The sequence below is a fragment of the Ammospiza nelsoni genome, chromosome 2 (assembly GCF_027579445.1).
Source record: "Ammospiza nelsoni isolate bAmmNel1 chromosome 2, bAmmNel1.pri, whole genome shotgun sequence".
Classification (NCBI taxonomy): Eukaryota; Metazoa; Chordata; class Aves; order Passeriformes; family Passerellidae; genus Ammospiza; species Ammospiza nelsoni.
In genome coordinates this window covers 86868759-86881050 of record NC_080634.1, presented here as the reverse complement: position 1 = coordinate 86881050, position 12292 = coordinate 86868759, and the positions used below count along the sequence as shown (strand labels likewise).

General features: G+C 37.6%; 1 protein-coding gene across 1 annotated transcript in view; it reads right to left on the bottom strand.

The window, feature by feature from the left end:
* The window catches only part of OCA2 (OCA2 melanosomal transmembrane protein), a 186344-nt gene that overhangs the window by 129378 nt on the left and 44674 nt on the right, over nt 1-12292 (bottom strand). Inside the window, exons 4-7 of the mRNA XM_059465987.1 lie at nt 10001-10099; nt 9212-9400; nt 5727-5784; nt 4797-4869 (exon numbers count right to left, since the gene is read on the bottom strand). Of these exons, the coding sequence (XP_059321970.1) occupies nt 4797-4869; nt 5727-5784; nt 9212-9400; nt 10001-10099 (419 nt within the window). The remainder of the gene's footprint in view (nt 1-4796; nt 4870-5726; nt 5785-9211; nt 9401-10000; nt 10100-12292) is intronic.

Here is a 12292-nt window from a genome sequence, read left to right as displayed (position 1 = left end):
TCTCAGTGTCCATATTTGCATTGTCCTTAACTGGTGTTATTTCTGTATTAGTATTTGTGCTTTTCTTTTTTTTCATTTCCTACCCCTGTTCTCATCTCTGGTGAGTATTTTTCTACATCATCTCTTCATAACGTAAGTTAAACCACACACTTCTCTGTCCCTGTTGGCTTCCCCATCTGATGAATGCTCTATGAACTTTTTATTTTCCTCCTTTTTGGAGTGCGAGTAATCCAGATCCATTATTGTCTACAGTGGATACATCCTTTCTCTCTGCTCCATCAGTTTGAGAAGTTCTGTAACAAACTAATTTCTACAGCATTTTATCAATTGTGTCTTGAGGTTCTGTTTCTTGGCTGCCTCTGCACGTGGTCCTGGTCTTCATTCATCTATTTAACAGCTTGAACATTGCCTGCAGGCCTAAATGCTTAGTACATTTCCAACAACATTGAAAACAGAAACAATTTTTGAATGCTTTCTGCAAGGAAAAATTATGGAGGAGAGTCTGCCAGCACAGAACTAGAGTTACAAAATAAGAAAATATTCAAAGGGGGAAAAGAATTAAAGGGATTAGAGAGGTTTTGTAATTAATTACATCAATTTATGCTCCCTGGAGAAGAACCTTCAAGGAAGCTGAAAATTCTGCTAAAATATAACTATATTCCTTGCTTTACAATACTTCTTTCTATATATACACCTTTTGCACAGGGAGCGGGAAATATTCTTTTCCATGTCACTAATGGTCACGGCATGACTGCAAGTTTTCTAGTAACTTTTCCTTGCTCCAACAGTTGCACCAATAACACAAATTCATTAAGAAATCATTCAAACTCATACAAATTCAGCAAGGAATTTGATAATAAGGAGTCTTAAGTCTGCTTGTCCAGAGACTCCTCATCCATATACGGAATTGTTCTAAATAGTTCCACTGAATCCAAAGAAAAGAAAAATCTAGCTTATGATTTAAAATTTAACATATTTTTACTATTTATATACATCTTCTACTTTCTAAATTTGAGATCTTAATTCTGGACTGGAAGTGATAAAATCTTTCATGGAAAGAATAGAAATGCAGCCATGAAAATGGCCCCTGTCTAGTCAATTTGGTATCTCTGGTTTTGTCTGATTTGGAATAAGCAGATACACATTCAGATGTGACTTCAGGTCATGTACTTCTATTATTGAGTTTTATTTTGAACATAAAGAGCAAGTGAGTAAGAAACTCTCTATGCTGGGTGCGGTGAAAATATATAATTTTCAAAATGTCATCCTTTGCTCAAAAAATTTAACTGGGGAGATATCAAACACCTAGACAATAAGATAGTCAGGTCAGGACTGAAGGACTTTAAAACATATTTACAAAAATGTAACATCCTTGGCCAGACTCAGGAAGAATTTACAGCCCACTCTCCAGGTAATTTCTGACAATCAGTCCGAAAAAGCAAAATGAAATTGCTTTGCTCACACTGATCTAACTTTTCCTCACCTATAACATGACTGGCTGCAAGTACAAATGTTGAGAGGGAAGAAAAGGTTGTAACTGAGGGGCAGAGTAAAGACAGAAATTCACACTTCATTGAGGTAGATGTGAGATCCATCACACTGAAATGAGCTGAAGACTTACCATTTTTTGAAAAATAAAATATTTCTACTATTGAGAAGTGTAGAAATAGCTATAACTGTATGAGATACAAAGAAAGCAAGAAGGCACTGTATCAGGGAGACAGACATTTCTCAGTTTGCATTATTCCTTAAAAGCATGATGAATCTCAATGACTTTTTAATTTCATAAAATCTAGTTCAAGTCAAAAAGTGAGTGTCTAGTTCTGCTCCAGTTGTCCATTCCCTACTGCTGGACAAAAGCTTAAAATTTGCTTAGATCAGGGCAGTAGTTATTAGAAACAAAAGAATGAACAAAAAGTATATTTAGTACTTCAGAAAAATTTTCAAGTCTGAAAATATATGTAAGTTGTGAAGAACAAGAATATTTCTCATTCACTCTTTGATCACCCAGAGATGAGAGACATTTCCTGAAGGTCTGAATGGCCAAAGAGTTAAGAAAAATAAGAATGTTCATGTCTTAGAATAGGTACATGTAATTAAACAAAGAAATGCTGAAATTTATTCAGACTCTATATCTCTTCTTCTATCATCTTAATGACTAAAGATGTTCTCCCCTTAACATACAGCCTTTGAACAAAAGATCTGAAAATGCTTCACACATTTTACATCAACAGTGACATTGAATCTTGCTTCCTGCAGAAAGGGTCCTCAAGTCAGGCTTCAGTATAAACTTCCTTCTTTCTGGTATTATAGAGCTGACTGTTAGAATTTAAAAACTAATAAATCCCAAGAATTTATGTTCAAAGAAAGATATTACCAATAAAAGCTATACTAAAATCATTGAATTTGTGCCTGGTGCCTATACGGAAATCAGTATTTAAACAAAAAAACCAAACCAATCACACACAAAATTACAGACTCAGAAAGCTTCTATTAATTCACAGGGGGCAAGATGTTGTTTCCAGAATCTGCAGCCAGCACGCCTCTGTGTTACATGCCAGATTTGTACCCATGGGGATGGACAAAGCCATGGGAGATGCATGTGTGCTAATAATAAAGAAGGTAATGGGAAGAAAAAATGCTAGAGTAAAACCAAACCAGAGATACAGGTATAGGAACACAACCAGAGATCTCATCCGAAAAGCAGGTCACCTCCACACCAGCTATTGAAGGCCTCTCCAAGCACCAGAGAAGGAAAGTCCTGCCCCTAAGCAAACCTGAGATTTCATGGGCATGGCAGAAAAAACCAAAAAAATCCGGGCGACACTACGATGACAAAGGACATGAACTCCAAAAGTAATCACTCAATTTGTTTTTTAAAAATATTTCACACTTTGTTTTGTCTTTTTGAGTGTATGGAGATACATTGCATATGTGAGCACACACTCACAACAGTGTGCTTGGGCATTGCTGGAAATAAACAGATCTGTGAGGAAGGAGCTCAAAAAAAAAAAAAAAGAAAAGAAAAGTGGTTAATACCTATTCAATACTTCTAAACAGCTTTTGAGGCAGAAGCAAGAGGTAAAGTTTGCTCATTTGCAATTTTGGCATCATATGAGCTAAGATACTGATTTTCCACCTGAAGTCTCATATGATAACCTCCAAGGGTTTTGTGGCAAGGACTGCTGCAGCACACCTGCAAACCTACCATTAAAATCTTGTGGTCATTCAGAGAGTAGCCCATAGTGTCCATTGGGAGCACTGCAATCTGTCAGCCAGCAGAAATTGCATCTTCAGCACTGCTGGCTGAATGGTTAACATTACTTAGGACTAGCCAAGAAGGGGAATCCTTTTTTCACTATGCAATAAAGTGGAAGGCAACCACATGAACTTACTGCTGAGCAAATGGAGACTGCCAGCGACAGTAAGACGACATTCAGGGTGGCTGGTGCCTTTTACAAAACTCTTTTAGAAAGGCAATCTTTCCCCTTGATTCTTCTACTCGAATTACTACATCATCTTGAAAAAGACGCTTGGCTTTCCTGGATTGCTTGCCTTTCACTTTTCCCCAGCTCACTGACATCAGACAGTAGACAGAATATCTAGTTTTCAAGACACATTACACAAACTAAAAAGCTCTAGTTTTGGGTTTTTCAAGTAAGACATGGAAATGCTATATTCTGACTGTCTGACAGCTATTTGTCTCAAAGTGTCCTGACATGATAGGTAAAATGCAAAATTCAGGAACATCTCTTCGTCTAAAATCCCAGTCCCAAATGCAGCTCCCTGAAACAAAGGGAATATTTGGTTGCAGAGCTGATTTGTACAATGCAACAGCTATGGGTCCAACCCAAATCTGAAAAGAGAGGAAATCTTCAATTTATGCTACGACAGTTGACTAAAACTTGAGCTCAAAGACCCTCTTTGAATTCATTCTCTTGGCAGATAAGGCTGTGACAGCTGTGGTGCTGTTCAACACTACACCCCCATAGGAACTTTTAACAACAGTTTCAAGAGGGACCAAAACCACTGATGTGAACAGGATATTGATGGGAGTTTACAGCTGAAGTTGTCATTTGTCCTACTAAAAGTCCATTTGCTTCCCTTCAAAAAGCAATCTCAACTTTTAATTATAAACTGCCCTAAAGCACTAACATTTTCTTCCTCATTTACCCTATTAATTAGTGCATTATATAGTGTCATTATTGGTGACAGTGAGAATGCTAATAATTAAATCTATTTAAAATGGACTCTCCCTGCCCAAAGCTATGGAGCTGACCAGTTATATAGAAGAACAGAGCATCTCAAAAATTAAAACGTACTGCACCTTTTCAAAACAAGGGACCTTGCAGGAGCTTGTGAAACGTATCTATAGGTGCATCTTCTTTTAACACTTGTGAAATAAGAGCCAAGAATATTTCAGATCAGACTGATTTAACTAGAAATATAGTGGGAAGAATAAATGTAACTAATTTACAAAAATTTTTTTGTTTACTAACTGGATGTTGAAGCCTCAAAGACTTTTCACATTCAGATCTGCATTGACCTATGATGACTAATTTTTATTTGGTGCAGTTCTGTTGCTTCTTCTTCTAAACAGTTGCTTGGCCCGACAAGTGCCAGTCAGTACAACTTGGAGAGGGAGTACTTGGGCCAGTGGCAAGGACCATTCCAAATGCAGCCAAGGCTCTGAGATCACCCTGTCCTCTCAGGGTGCAAGAGAGGAAACACACATCCTTTCAACTGCTTTATCAATGAAACGTCAGATCCCTTTTTTTCCAATGAAAGAAGGATACAGAAGCTTTCCAGAGGCGATACAGCCAACATCTGCCAGGGCATACCTTGATCTGGATAAATGCCAAATAAAATCTAGGGCAAGGATAAAGAATAAACATTCATTAGTAACACAAAAACTGCCAAAGACCTGCTAAACTTATCTGAAATAAAGACTCTTTGCACATTCAGTTGTGAGATCGTTTCCGTATTTTTAAGTATAATTCCACCACAGTTGAAAAGCATCTCTGGGATACTTAACAAGGGTAAGTAATATTCCTCCAGTTAATTTACAGCCAAAGTCCCATATTTTATGCACTTTTTCAAAATGTCTCTTAGGTCAACCTTCAGGATCTGTCTGGAGAGCAGCACCCATACCTGGGGAAATGCAGAGTGTCATCTATTCTCTTCCTGGCACAGAAGCCCTGCTACCCCAAAAGGAATTCCTCACAGCCACTAAAAAAAGAAACTCCAGCTTTTTAAAATTTTTCTCTAGACTTTCAGTTGAAGATTTTGCTGAATTTGAAGATTTTGCTAAGGGAGGGCAGCACTTTGGCCACCTGAAGGAGATGCCAATCTCCTCATCAGCTTCTGCCTTTGACACTGAAGCGCTGTCATTGCTGCAGCATCCTCCCAAGCACAGCTTTCCCTGTGAGCATTCCTCAGGTGTCAGGATCAAAAGATACATCCTGAATTCAAAAAGCATCCTTAAGGGACCTACAAATTTGGGCTTAAGCTGCTTCTTCCTCCAAATCAACTGCTTACCCAATCACATTGTCCCGAGAGGTGACAAGTGCACCAAACAGGACTATGAGTAGGCATGAAGCCCTGTACAGTATTGTCAGTTTTTGCCTCAAGACATTTTCTGTGTGCTAAGAGAAAATATCATAGCTCATTTTGAACTAATTCTAAAGAAATGGGGGCCAGGGGAAGACTAAAAATTCAATACTTACAGAGCAGACAACTACGAAGATAAAGAGGCCTGAAACTTTCAGGAATTTGAGACAGCATCTGAAACACAAGGAAACACATATTTACCATCTGGCTAGTTTAAGAACAACCTTTCCTATTCTCTTAACAGCTCTGACATTTCAGAAACACCATGGTAAGCACTTATGGGTGATAGTACATCACATCGGAGTGCAGACACAACAAAGCAAGGTCAGCAAGGGTTTAGGAAGCCTTGGTGACCATCAGGGCTCCTGCACCAGCTCTGCTCACAAATGGATCTCAGTGGACAGGAAGGAGGATTTGTCCCTTGGAAAATCTAAGGGAAGGCTGCAGAATGAGCTGGTGCTGGATGCTGGAACCACTTGTCCACTACTGCTGCTGGCCCCTGGGAGACCCTAATCCCCCTCAGGTGATTCTTGTCTCTCCCAGAGAGGCGAAGGAGCACTGCTATCTCAGGGAGGTGGCATGGCTGTGCTGAAAACACAGGTTGTTGCATAGACAGATGGTGTCAAGAGAGAATTCCTCAAAACTGGACTTATAATACACACCCTGAAAAGTATTAGGAAATGCAGTTTGAAGACAGGAACAAGATGTTAGAATCTTCTGGGTTTAGCAGTGTCTTTTAAAACCACATATACTTCATGACCATACATCTACTAACAAAACTGATTTTTTTTTCCCACGGCATGCCTGTGCCCATTGAAGGAATGCCCTGTTCCGGAAATGAGATGCCACAAAATATTCTGAATCGTTCAAGCTTACTACTGAGTGGGTTAGGCAAGAATAACTCTAAATTAAAATGTGGATATTGAAGATGCATGGTCATGAGAAAGAAATCTTAAGATTTAACATTTTAAATTACCATTTTTTAATCTTACTGAAAAGACAACTCAACTAAAAATTTTCTGACTGCCCATCAATATGTTATACTGATGCCTTAATTTACAGAAGCCTTTGTGTAGGTTTGACCTCGTTAGATATTTTCATTTTGAAAGCATCAATATTCTTATTCTGTTTGGGTTTTTTTCAAGTAAACATTCCAGCCCTGGTTTTCTGACAGAATGACAAATGCAGGGCTTGATTTAAACCTGATGACAAGCAAGAAGGAAAGCATTTCAAGTTACCAGGATAATTAGTTGAAAAACAAAGAGTGCAATAAAAAGCTGCATTGACAGATGCAACAGGACAAAATATTAAATCAGAATAGTCTGAAGAATGTTAGAAATAATTTTTAATCACATTGGAAATAAGTCCCTAAATCAATTCATTGACAAAAAGCAACAGAAATTACTGGAGACCGATTTTTCAAAAACACTGTTTTCCAAAGTTTCCCCCCTCTCTAGAATTGTCCAAGCAGCAGAAAATAAAAACCAGCAGCGAATAAAAATGTCTTGTCACAAACTGGTACAAAGGGGCTAAAGTCCTCTATTTAATACAAGTGGTAAAACTTTACCCAAACTTTGCACAGTGTGAAAATCTAGAGAAGGAGGAAGAGGAAGCAAGTTAGGCGGTTTCTTCTAGAAATTCCAAGTAGCCCTGATCTACTGAGGGCAGAGAAAGGAAGAAAGTGATACAGGCATGAAAAGAAAGGAATGATGACACAAGCCATTTATTAGCACTTCATCACTGATAACGTCTTTTGGTATTATGTGATTTATGGAAAATAGTGACAGTTTAGTCATAGATCCTCTATCCTGCTGGTCAATTCTGTCCATCTTTACATTACAGTTTCCTTCTGGAATTTTGAGAATTTATTAGGTTATGAATTAATAAATTTTAATCCAGACTAGTTTAATTTTTATGTACTTCATATTTTTTGTTTTCATTTTGGACTTACAATTTATGATAATAAAGTATTATTAAAAACATTTTGATTTTAAGACACAAGTGAAATAAAATATTAATTAAGCATTTATAAATTAGTAACCAGTTGTTTGTAAATAACAGAAACTCATCCAAAGGAGCTGGCAAGATATAATAAAAACAAGGTTTTGGAAATGGTTTTAATAAATACAGCATTTAGAAGGGTCTTTTCCTCCCGTCTGCTTGTTTTCATGACATTTTGTATTAGGGAAGCAGCATTTTTAACAGCTTACATTTGAGACATGATCAGCTTTGGACTCACCCGTGGTTCACAATCTGTCTCTTCCTACAGTGCTAATCTGGCACAGTGATGCAAGTACAAGCCCTGTGCCAAATCCTATGCTCCATATATGATATATGCCTCCAGTACAATCCTATCTGACTTCAGTTGGAAATGCATGGAGTATAAATCTATGAAGAATTTCACCCTCTCTTCTAAGCCAAATGATTTTTGATCTGATCTGCATATGGTGTTGGGCAGTTTAGCATCATTTGTTATCTCAGCAGTGCTGTGCTAATTTACAACAGCCAAGGAGCTGATCCCATATGTACAGCCTGCACTATAGCAGTGAAAATATTTCAAGGGAACTTCTGCCAGAAAAACTTGCTCCTCTCCAGATTATAAATCTATGCTGTACTGGAAACAATGGATTTCACACTCCCAATTGATACCTTTGTTCCATCAAACACCAGGGAAATCTACCACAAATGTGAAGAAAAACACCTGCCAACCTTCTTTGCATGTGCTCACATTGCACTAATTGCAGTCATTGGAATTCTCTTGCTCCATTTGCTCAGCAGCAGAGCGGGAGAGCACAAAACCATATGCACAGTGAGAAGAAAACAATTGTGAAGTGATAAACTAAAACAACATACAGATTGGGAAAAGACGCACTGACATTCTGCTGGAAAGGGGCAGCAGATCAACAAGGAGATGCAGACCTGTAGTGCTGGGCTCCATGAAAACCCTGCAGAGCTACCTACAGACACCAAAACAAACTAGAAGAAACATTGAACCTCTAGAGAGGGCAGAGGGAATTAGTATCCAAGATTAAAGGTTCTGCTAGTTAAACCCCCAGCAAAAATGTCCCAAGAAAATCTGAAGTTATGCTCTTATCATATTGCTATCTTTTAATATATTAACAGGTTCAATTTCCTCCAGCCATAGCCCTAAAAGACTACTTTGGGGTAAAGAATGAAGTATATTAATGTTGTCCAAGGTGGAAAAATGCCCAGTTATATTTTGCTTTGTGCATATGTGAAAAGCTACTGTAATGACTACAGAAGAACTTTTACACACATATTTTAATTAAAGTGAAGCAACAAAACACTGAAGAAAAAAATGCTGTGGAATCAACTACAGGTCTTTTAAAAAATGGTTAAAAATAAATATTAAAAGCAACATAGAAGGTATTGAATTGCAAATTTAGAATAGGTAAATGATTGATTCTTCTTAGAAGAAGGGGCTCTGGATCATTATGGAGAGTCCATAATCAGTTTCAAACTACATACAGTCTAAATACGGAATCCTATTCTATTAATTTACATAAAATAATTTTCTAGATATCTATGTGTAAAAACAAATACATGCAGAAATTTAGAAAAATAATGCTTGAATTCAGACCTCATCTTTGATAAATTTAACTTGACATGAAGGTTGTCCAATATTTCATATTTCTCAGAAGAAGCAGATCTGGGAAAACTTGTCATTTCACTTTCCAGTTGAAACCTTTGCTCAAATTCTGCAGAGTTGTTGTCCCATGAATCATCATCTGTGGTAAAATCTGGATTATGAAGAGCCATACACTGCAACCTGTCACACATTTTCAGTAAACATAATAAAAAAAACAGGGTTTTATTTCAACAGGTAGTAGATGCAACTGGCCTTGCAGAACCTTACATTCACTCTGAGAGATTTTTATGGAAAATTTCATAGAAAAATATTTATTCAGTACAGACCAAGCTTCCCTTGGTGACACAGTTGAGTAGACTGGGGATCAAGAGCAAAGACCCATGACATTTAGGTGCACCTGAGAGTACAAGTTCTCTGACACACCAGGCAGATGTATTTCAGGATCTGGTGTGCAAGCTCCATCGTGAGGGCCTTCCCTATAGTTCTGCTGTGTCTTTCAGTGCACTTATGTAATAGTAATGGAGGAAATAAGAGCACAGAACCTACAGCTGTCTATGCTTAGGGCTCTCTAATGACCCTGACCTCACACCTTACATCCTTCCCTTTTTTCAGCCCCTTCTCTGCTACCAAGGTCCTCCAGAGTAATCCTCTGCTTACAGTCCTAGCTATTCCCTTTATTTCCCAGCAGGTTTGGTGTTAGGATATAAAAAAGAACCATATGCAACTAAATAGAAGAGAACTTAGAAAAAAAATATTTTGAGAAAAATGAAAGTAACTCACCCATTTTCCTCTGAGGAAACCTTCAGTAGTGGTGTCTTCTCTGTAAAAACAGTGTTTTTTGACCTTGAGCTGAATAATTTTGAAAAATTGAAGTGATATCTTTGGAGGGAGAAAAGAAAAACAGAATACTAAGTCTGCAGCAAAATGATTCACTTAAGATCTACAGAATATTTTGCTACAAGCCCATCTAATTAGTTAAATATTCTTTAAGAATGGTGTTGACCTAAATTAGGGTTTTCATTCATTAAGTCTGAACTAGTCATGGTAGTTACCTCCTTATACTCACAGGGGACTCATTCATTTAAGTTTACCCTAGCATACTTCATAAAATATGAGATAATAGAAGAACTTATTCATTTATTATAATAAATGCTATTTGAGACATGAGTCATCAAGTACAAATCTCTAAATCAAATCTCACAGCAACCTTGGTACTCTTGGTATTGGGGAAGAAAACCTGAATACATGTACTTAATTTCTGCATTTCTGCAGCACAGTCCCTTCCAAATGGTTTCTGTCAAGTCTTGGTCCTGGTGTTGCAGATAATTAAACAGTGTGAGCTACTTCTTGCCATATTGCAGCTTAGCATTGTGAAGGAGCTTTTTGCTAAAGTATAAATCCCCAAACTTTAGAAGCAGCTAAAGACAATCAGTCACAATCACAGAGGTCTGGCTTTGAGGCAGACTTCTGGTAGAGACTAAATAATTGAGCCATTCTAGAACATGTTCCCACGACCACGCTCTTTCAGAGAAATTCCCTATCAAAATCAACATTATTCTGGTACACTCAGATTTATTCCATTCAAAATTGTAGCCTCCCACCACCAGAAAGTTCCAAAGAAATATGCTAGACATACAGTCAAAATGCAGATCTCAATACACTTAGAGGAAACACAAAATTTCTTCCCCTATTGCTGGACTGTGAGGGGAAAAAAATTATAAAATCATCAACTTCTAAATAAATACACAACAGTGACTAGTTACTCAGTCCTCTAATTATAAGTCAGCTCAAAAAGAAGGTACTGTGTATTTGAATTTATAATGCAATGAAGATTCTTGCAATTTGTAGAGCTGTGTCTCAACTTTAAGTTTGTAAAATTAAAACCTCCAAGTACTGCTTTGGCTTGTTTGTTCAGTAGTGTTCTCAGTCAGAAGATGTGCTAGGTGCAGAGTAACTGGATAAGGTTATTTCAGCCTTGAATGGCCACAACATCCATTCAAACTCTGCTGTAAGTCACATATTTTCAGTCCCAACTGAAGAAAGTGAAAGAGTTAGAGAGATTCAATTACCCAATACCTCATGTCAAAAGTTGGGCAGATTACAACTCAGGTGCTACATTGCACTGACACTTCATCTGTGAAGAGATGATTGAATAATCTGTAGCTATCAAAGTGCTTCCTTTTTTAAGCAGGAGATCATTCACACAGAAGAAAGTATAAGTGGAGAAACTGTTATTTTGAAGCAAGTACTCCTCCAATCTTATCATAGCTTTCAATGTGAAAAGATATCTAGAGCTTTTACAAAATGGAGCCCATAGGTATAGCAGGAACACTTTCAGGGCCTTAAATGTGTCCTCACCATGCATTGCTGATACACCTCTGGCTAATCCCAACATCCCACTATACTCAAAGTCTGCATCCAAATGGGGCAATTTTTATAACAATTCTGATGGTGGACCTTTCATGTGTGAGTTCAGAAATTTGACTAATGAAATGACCACTTACTGTTTCTGCTTTTAAACACAACAATGTCACTTGTTCCACAGGAAAAAAAGGCTTCAAATAATATATAATATATGCCATTCTGACCTTACCTCATCTCGTGCACACTATTAACCCTTCTGCACTTCCTTTTGTTCTTTTCCTTCTGGGATGTGTAAAATCTGAGACTAGTTACCAGACACTTTCTATTAAAACTTCCATTTTCTTCTGATTGTTAAGGGTTGACACTAACATTGCTTTGTGTTACACAGGCATATGTATATCCACTGACAATCCACATCTCAGCAGCTCTTCACCACTACTGTGAATGACCAGTTTGCAAAAAGTGCTGAAGGGCAAAGCAACCACAGGAATGGCAACAAGAAAAGGAGTATAAAGGTCAGGTGAAAGATGGCTTAAGTGACAGAACCTGAGGTGAAGAATCCAGAATGCTAATTAAACATATCACCTTCACTTTCTTCTTACACTTTGTTATCCCCACTTGCTGGTATAGGTCCTGTCACTTTTAAATGGAACTATGAAGCTGAACAGATGGCCAAGAATGATGAAGACAGGCAAAAAAGGAAAAGGT